Source organism: Malaya genurostris, chromosome 2, assembly GCF_030247185.1.
Source record: "Malaya genurostris strain Urasoe2022 chromosome 2, Malgen_1.1, whole genome shotgun sequence".
NCBI lineage: Eukaryota > Metazoa > Arthropoda > Insecta > Diptera > Culicidae > Malaya > Malaya genurostris.
In genome coordinates, this window is record NC_080571.1 from 270,173,684 (window position 1) to 270,182,494 (window position 8,811).

The 8,811-nt window shown below is 36.8% G+C and overlaps 1 protein-coding gene across 1 annotated transcript; it reads right to left on the reverse strand.

The window, feature by feature from the left end:
- Nucleotides 1-1,939: 1,939 nt before the first annotated feature.
- On the reverse strand, nt 1,940-4,515 carry LOC131429996 (putative ATPase N2B). Its single transcript, XM_058594597.1, has 6 exons — nt 3,968-4,515; nt 3,558-3,743; nt 3,032-3,273; nt 2,796-2,967; nt 2,579-2,725; nt 1,940-2,325 (listed from the first exon to the last, which is right to left on the reverse strand). The coding sequence occupies exons 1-6, from the start codon at nt 4,355-4,357 to the stop codon at nt 2,083-2,085; spliced, it is 1,380 nt and encodes a 459-aa protein (XP_058450580.1). The 5' UTR covers nt 4,358-4,515; the 3' UTR covers nt 1,940-2,082.
- Nucleotides 4,516-8,811: the final 4,296 nt, after the last annotated feature.

An 8,811-nucleotide genomic window follows, 5' to 3' on the forward strand; every position in this document is an offset into this window, starting at 1 on the left:
TGAAGAAATCCTCGTTTGTAATCTGGAATAATGATCAATGTTTCAAATAAGGTTTGATTAATTCTTTATTTTCAATTATATCAGCTTGCCATCCGAAACTTCTTTAAAAGCATGCTGGTTGTGCATCTGATATTTTCATATTTTTAAAAGAGCCAAACCTTTCAGTAAAATATTTAATGCAAAACGAGATGGAACAAAAACGACCCAATTATTTGAAAAAAAAGTCGAATTGATTCCAAACTGGCTCTAAAAATATCGTGCGTTGTCCCACATTTGGCATTAGGCCCTTTTAAGAAGATTTGTGACATTTTGAATCTGAGAGTGTGATAGTGCAATATTTTGTTTTGATTGAACAATAGCAATTGCTAATTATTAGGTATATTCATAATTCGGTATTCACTAACAGCGTGGCTAAGTACAGCGAAGCATGCTTAGTTTCGTACAGTCCATTGGACTTTCTCTTCATGTGTTTTCATATGCAGAGTAGTTTAATTGGTAAAACAATTTCCCCGATTAGGAGTTAGCTACGGGTTCGAGTCCCGTCTCTGCGGTAACATTTTACATATGTCAATTTTCCAATCTGTTTTCCCCGTTAGATACTGATCATATTAAAACTAGCTCAAGACGGCTCTACGTCTTAACAAAGACAAAAAAACAAATCATCCACTAAGATGAAATTAGGGTCAGAGTAGTGAACATAGCTGTTTATTGAATATTATTTTAATTTCCAAGAAATATGAATCAGTGCTCAATGTGGAGCAAGACGAATTAACCAGAAATATGAAATAATTATAGTGATTTTACTGGCAAAATCAGGTTTTTGAGGTAACGTCCTTACAAATGAGATGAAATAGAGAGCCGTTGTCCTATTACTATAATTGGGTTGAAGGAAACACCAATCTGTTGGTGACTTCATGTACGATAGTTATTGAACGGTATAAACATTGTTATACAAACTTAAAACCAATTTTCGAGCTCGGCAAAGTAAAATGTCGAGACAGATCGGCAACACACAGTTTTGCTTATTGTTCAGTAATCAATATTATGTTTTCTGAGATTCGTTTAGTAGGTTTACTGATTTTTCGGCGAAGCATCTTTTCGCTGAAATTTGGCAAAATCTTTTGCTGAACTCATGTCCCGAAATCAGCAAATGCGTTTGTCGAAGTTTCGAAATTCGGCAAGACAACTGTCATTTAGGTTTTATATTTTGGCTTGGCTCTGCGAAATATTTAGGAAATACGAATTATTGTTGATTATTTTTAGAAAACACTTTGTAGATCCTGCTTTTTTACCGGAAAGTCATTATAGAATGTGTCGAAGAACGGCAACGAATTATTATCAACCAACATATTCGACAACAGTCTGAATTGCATATTTTATGATTATACGTCCCCGAAACATTTCGGTAATAACTGACGTTTGTCGAATCTGAGATTGCCAAGACTCCGTATTTTTTTTGCCGAGATGTTTACCGAGTACTTGGCGGTGTAAATCTTGGCAATTATTTTGCCGACATTCAGCGAAAAAAAAGTGTAGATACTTTTTGAACGTACTCGACGATGATGCTTTAGTAATTGAAGGATCTTACTCCCTAAAATCCAAAAGGGCTATTCTTGATTTTCTTCTAAATTTGAGTATTTTCAGGATGGGTTCAAAAAAAAGAAAATTCAAACCTAATGTCATATCATAATCCTAACATTAGCATTAGAATCCTAAGTACTGTTTTACAATTTATTGCCGATTTTTCAAATTTAAATTAATTGATGAGTTTTGAAACTGTATTTTTAATGTCCTCGTGATTGGTCGTGTCTTGTATACAACTCTGCAACTTTTGTCGCAAAGTCGTGGTTATAAATTCCTTCCGTTTCAACAGACACGTTACTGTTGCTCAAATAAGAATCAGCTTGATCTGCTACACGATAAATGACTGAGCAGTATGTTTTGACTGACACCACATGCGTCAATGGAAATAAATATATTTACAACATTTCATATAAATAACTTTTTAACTAGAACCTTAACAATCAGTGTAACTTGTGCATTCTTTAAGTACAAGAGAATGATCTTCACCTGCGTCTGCGTCTATCGATGTTTTTCCCACAGGTTCCAATACTCGGTGGATTGCATTTCTGCCAGACGAGACACGGTTCGCTCGAAGGCGAACAGTTCCTCTTCGCCGGTGAAGATGTTTGAACTGGCGTCCTTGGAGTCCTTGGTGATTTTCAAATCGTCCATCAGCATTCGATGCTCGTCCGAGGTGTGAATATCTTCTGGTACGTCGTTCGAAAATAGCTGCTTGTACGGAACGTCCGAGGAGACCACTAACTGCAAAAGAGTAGGAACTTTATCCATAGTTTATTTGTAGGCCTAAATCATCTGGTCATTGGGAAAAAAATTTAGTTAAATCAAATGTATTTCCCGAAGAACCTCGTTTGCCTTTTCATAACAATTCTCACGAGTCTTTGATCGATCAGAGAAATCGAACTTAAAGCAACAAAGAAAGTGTTAAGTGATTCTAAACAAAAAAGCGTTCCCCTGCAATGTGCTAATCAGCAATTAATTTCATTTCTCAACTCACCCTAACGCGACTATCGTAAAGCGTGTCGATAAGCGTGATAAATCGTCTTGTTTGCGATTTCAGTTTCAAATTCAGCTGAGGAATATCCCTTATCAGTACGGTGTGGAAAAATTGCGATATTTGCAGATAATCGGATGCTCCGAGAGGCTGTCATTATAGAATTATTTATTTTTTTTACGTTTGGATTATGACATTTGATAAATGTTTTTCCAATTACCCTATCACAGAGTTCTTCAAATGTGCTATCCAAAACTTGTCCACAAGTTTTGGCGAACGATATGTTACGTCCGAAGTGAGTAAAAGTTTTGGGTCGAATCATGTCGTTTTCCTGGGAGCATAAAACCTTGAATATTTTATTCATAGCATCATTGGCGTCACCTTGTGTTTTACTACAAAAAAAAATAGTCCTAAGTTAACTGACCTGTATTTATAAAACATTCGAAGTAATCATACACAAAGTAATGGGATCCTTCGCCTTTCAGTGTCGCTGTCCGGTAATCGACCCCGCTATCCAAGGTGGCAATATCACAATGGTTTTTGAGCACCCCAATGAACGGCACAAAGTTACTTCGTTGTAGACCATTTTTATACAAGTCATCGGGGGCTCGATTGCTTGTTGCCACCACGATAACGCCGCTGTCAAAAAGGTAGGTGAATAATCGTTTCAGGATCATCGCATCCGCAATGTCTGTGACCTGTACACGCGAAGAAGCGGTTAAATAATACAAATCAATCGTTGGGTAATCGTACCTATATTCATCTCATTAATCATGGCATCACACTTTTCTAGCTTCGGAAAAATCCGAATCCAATGCAACGTTTATCATTCTATCATTTGGCACAATGCACTGAACGTATCGAATTTAAGAATAGAGATAAAAATAGACACGGTTACCCTAGTTGATAAACATTTATCGTTGTTTATAAAACCTACGCAGAACCAAAGCACACACTGCGACAGCCATGACCGTCGGCTTACCTGGAATTCATCAAAACAAATTAGCCAGGAATCTTCACTGATAAGCTCGGCAACCGGTTTGATAGGATCGAAGGGCTGCGGTTTGGCACTCGTAACGTCACGGACCTGTTTGGATTTAATCTCGTGAATCTTCGAGTGGACGTCTGTCATAAACGAATTGAAGTGCACCCGTCGCTTGCGATTTATCTGTTGAAGGAAATGACACCATTCAAGTTCACTCACTCGATCAGCTGATCGTTCTGTTTGTCACTGCACTCAAGGGCCCAACAGAATGCTCGGTCGCGAATCGCTACTAATTCACTGAAATAGAACGGTCTGCCGCGCAAATTCTTTTCATCGAGTTGTGACGTACCTTCAATGACGAAGCATTCTGTTTTCAACTTAATCACCCATCGCCACCTGTCACTTACCTCACAGCAATCGTAGAACATATCCATAAGCATGGTTTTTCCACCACCTACACTACCGTATATGTATAAACCTTTAGGAGCTTGCACCTTTTTAGCACTTTTCAAACCAAACCATTTTCCCAATCCACTGCTTGGTTCCGGAGGACTGTAGCTTTGAATGTTGTCGTAGACATGCTGCAAGGCCTCAGTAATCCGTTCCTGGTGTGGGTCTCGTTGAATTTCCGAGCGAGCAATTTTGTCCTCCAAATGCTCGATTGGAGTACGGCCAGACGCTGTTGTGGCGGCCGCTAGTTGCTGCTGACTGCAATAGAACCGTCCGTGAAGGATCTTGACTAATCCACAGGAACACAGTTTCACTCCACTCGCGGCGTTTCTCGCAAGGAACAGCATATTTTTCGAGCGAGGAACAATCTGCGAGATTTAATACTGACTAGGTCAAGTTTGAGCATATTATGTAAGGAAAGGGTAGGAAGCAAACTGGTACTCGCAACTAATGACGGAAGAGATACAAACCAAATGGCAGTCAGCAGGCACGAGGATGAAACGTCAATGAAAACGCGTGAGTCAAGCTAACGGTGACAAGGGGAATGTCAATGCTACGGGAGAACAAATAGCGAGTCACACTCGGGCGTATAGTTGTTTTGTGTTCATCAATTATTCTCTTCTGAGTATCCCTCGTTCACTCCCTCGTTCACTTCTTTCCAATGCAGTAAAAAAATACACGTGAATCTAGCGGTGCACAGTAGTATTAGTGAAATGTTTCGGTTTATTTAGAATTTCATGCATGAGCTTTAATACTGTTCCATGTGTGCTTTTGACGTATGCAAAACACTTTCGTAGGGTTATTGTAAATTTAGTAGAAAAGTACGTGGATGAAAATTTTAAAATTCAAATTAAATGTTTTCCGTGTTTGTTGTTATTATGATCTTTTTCCGCAAATCTTTACCTTTGGCAATTCTCAAAATAATCAGTGGACCTAAAAAATCAGGTTCTAGAAAAAAAACGACCTGTTAGTTTTCCAATTAAGCAAATAAACGTATCTGAACATTTTTGGTTTTGGTTAACTCATATAAAAGCCGGTTGCACTGTCATTACAAATGTTTGCACTTTTTCAGCTAAATACTGTCAATCACCGCGCTTAGTACACATTGAAGTCTATTTTCATGCGGGTGACACGTATTATATAAAAAAATCTGTTTTAATCCACCGAGTGGAATGATGATGCCTTTCTCATATAACTCATATTCTCAAAAATATTACACTCAGGTAAAATGAGTAGTGAAAATCATAAGACATATCTTATGATGCATAAAAAATCATCAAAATCAGTATTTAACAAAAATAATATGAAAAGTATACCTCTTTTATAACGTTTATGACTATGCAATATGTATCTCATCTATCACTGTTATAGTTTTTATACGAACAACTTATGAATTCTTATGAATTATTATTGATTTTTATTGGAATCCCAATTTTCGTGACTTCATAAGGCGGTCAAATGATTCGCATACGATATTCGTGTGGCTAAAAACCATACAATATCGTTATGAAATTCCGCATATATTTTGCCTGAGTATTCTATAGTATTCTTTGGAAAAACTGCTCATTAAATAGAAACAGAAAAAAATAGTTCCGGTGTAAACTACATAGCTTTATCTAAATGAAGATTTGAAATTTTAAACAGACTTCACCCTGTAGTTCCGAATAAAATTTTATTTGGGCCTTTTGTTAGTGAGTGCCAGCTAAGCCATCTCGGAGAAAAGTGAGTAAGTTTCGTTTTGGAGATGTTGATCTCTATTTCCGGTATATCCAGAATCGCATTCCGGGGACCGGTTCGGTTCGTATGATGAGCAACTAACATAGCCCATATATTGCACAGTGGGGAGAAAAACGATCAAAAACGCGACTTAGCTCAATAATTTTATAAAAACATGAGAAAATATTTTCAAAATTAGTATTTCTTATGCAATTTTTTTTGTGGAATCGATTCATGATAGTTAGAAGATCCGCAAAATTCACTATCATGCCCGTTTTGCTCCAATTCCTCTTTTTTCTGACTTTACTTTGAAAACTAACTGTGAAACTCAGGAAAAAATTCAATTCCACCAATCGGAAGGTATTCCTGACATGCTTATAAGTTAAATAAATGGATACAGTACTGTCATTCCCATTGTGTTAATTGGATCACAGATGTTTTTCACGTATTATGAACCAATATTGATAGATCGCATTGGATCTGCTTTTGGATTGTAGATCATATTTCAACTGAATATTATAACTATAAATGAAATGGGGTAAAACGGTGCAACGAGTTTTCTGCTGTCAATAAAACTATATGCAATCGAATTGTTAGACTTTTTTACATCGGAAACACTCTATTCGCTCTTCTGCAAGTTCTTCGGTTACACGTATTATAGTTAAGCTTAAATACAATGCAGTATAAAAAGGGAACTTGGGGTAAAATGAACATGATAGCGTTTCGTGCGGTCCTTCTAAATACATGGAATCGATTTTACTGATCATTTAACACCAAAAAAGTGCTTTGTGGTCAGCTGTATCATACCTCCGAAAAAATTGTCGCGTTTTTGGTCCATTTGTCCCCACTGTGCATTGGAACAGTTTTGAACCCAACTTTTAAAAGTTTGTCCATATTTTACTTCGTCGCTTTCCTTATTTGGCATCATCGTCGGCTTGACATTTCAAACACTCATCACAATGTAATTCCGGAACCAGAAGTCGGACCCAGACAAAATTCAGGAATTTCGTAAAAGATCGTAAGACATTTCATTTGCATATAAGCTCGAGAAAATCGGTGAATCCATCTCGGAGAAAAGTGAGTGAGTCCAGTTTTAGAGGGTTTCAACCACAATTTGACCGCTTCCGGAACCGGGGACCGGTATATCCGATGTTAGTAGGGGTGCTTATCAACTTGTCAGACCAGAGAACTAGAGGATTGTCACCACCTTGTCAGACCAGAAAACTAGAGAAATTAGCTCAATTTTACACATTCTTTTATAAAAGCATCCCGGTTTTAACTTCAGGTTGTTCACCGGAGAGATCTATAAACTAGCTTTACCCTAGTTGCTAATGATGTAATTTTTTCAAATTTTCCTTTACTTGTTGCATTCTTTGCTTGAGCTTTTAACGACCACCCCTGATTGCCACTTCGTTACTGATCGGGATTAGCTGAAATTGTACAGAGAATTTCTAGATGATCCGACCTGGGACTGATAAACCATCCTTCAATGTACATCTTCTGGTAACCCCAGAATCATTGATCAGTACCGGCGCTGGCCAGGCCCGAATGTAAGTCGTCTAAGGGATGGAAAGGAATGTTAGTTCAACACTTGATATTACTAACGGCTTTACATACTATTGCGCACTCCACAAGAGTCACGGGAGAAGGATATTTGTTAGTTTAAATTTCACTAATGGTAGTATTCACGTGCGACTTAGTATCAAAACTTATCTATTTTTCTCTAAATGGAATTACCTGCTACAAAATTAACGAGTGAATTGAATTTAAACAAAATAGTTTATCCATTGTAGTGACAAAATATTTCTATTTTATCATTTACCGCTAAAAATGATTAATTTGGGCAGCCGGCTACCGAGATAAAAATATTAATTTATCAAACAAATAAGTATATATGTTATCTCTGTTGTTAATATTGTAATATTAACGGATCTTTGCAATGGTTGATTTTTATCATTCAATTTATAATCGTAAAAGACAAGCAATAACATGTAAGAAGAAAAAAATACCAAATAAAACTTTTCTAAGAAGCTAACCAGAAATTGATAAGTTGAATGAAGTTTAATGAAGAGATAATTTAGTAAAATAAAGTAATCAGATGTAAAACGTTGTAAAAAAATTTATAACTGAAGGGAAAAAGACACTCCTGCAATTGTCGCCTTTTACGGGAGCAGAAAACCAGATGATCGATCTCCTAGTAAACCCCGGGCCCTTTCCTGTACTTGTTTCATTCTTCAATAAATTTAGTCTTGACATTATCTTCCATCTTTTTGTTGTGTACTGTTTTTGACTTTCTCATATGTCATTTAGATATTTGGTACCTCATGTGTACCGTTTTGTGCTAAAGTGCACATGACTAGTATTCTCATACGGAAAGGTTATATGAAAACTGACTTCTAAATCGAGGCCCGGAGGGCTGAGTGTTATATACCACTCAACTCAGTTCGTCTAGTACGCAAAATGTCTTTGTGTGTATGTAACATTATTTTGCACTAACTTTTGTCGGAGATGCTAGAGCCGATTTTCACAAGCTTAGTTCCAAATGAAAGGTCTTATGGTCTCATACAAAATTCCTGAATTTTGTTTGAATCTGACTTCTGGCTCCGGAATTGTGGGGTTAAATGTGCAAAAAATATGAAAATAAGTGCACCAACTTTCCTAGGAAATGACTGAACCGATTTTCACATTCCTGAATTTTGTTTGGATATGACTTCCGGTTAACTTTTCTCAAAGGTGGCGTGACTGATTTTTACAAGTTTAGATTTAAATAAGAGATTTTATATAAAACTTCTGGATTTTATCCGGATCCGACTGTCGGTTCCGGAATTATAGGGTAAAGTGCAATAATTAAATTTTATACCAACACTTAAAGGGGCGAAACAAAAAACGTAAAAAAATTCTAATGTGACTTCAAAACTACTCTAATCGATAGTCATTATCAGTAAGTAGGCAAACCGATTCCGGTTATTGTTTCAAGAATCAAAGGAAATTATTACGAAGACTACCACATATGATTATATGATCACAGAGAACAGACATCCAAGCTAGTACAAACTTTTTCAAAAAAGCTGTGTAATGCATACAA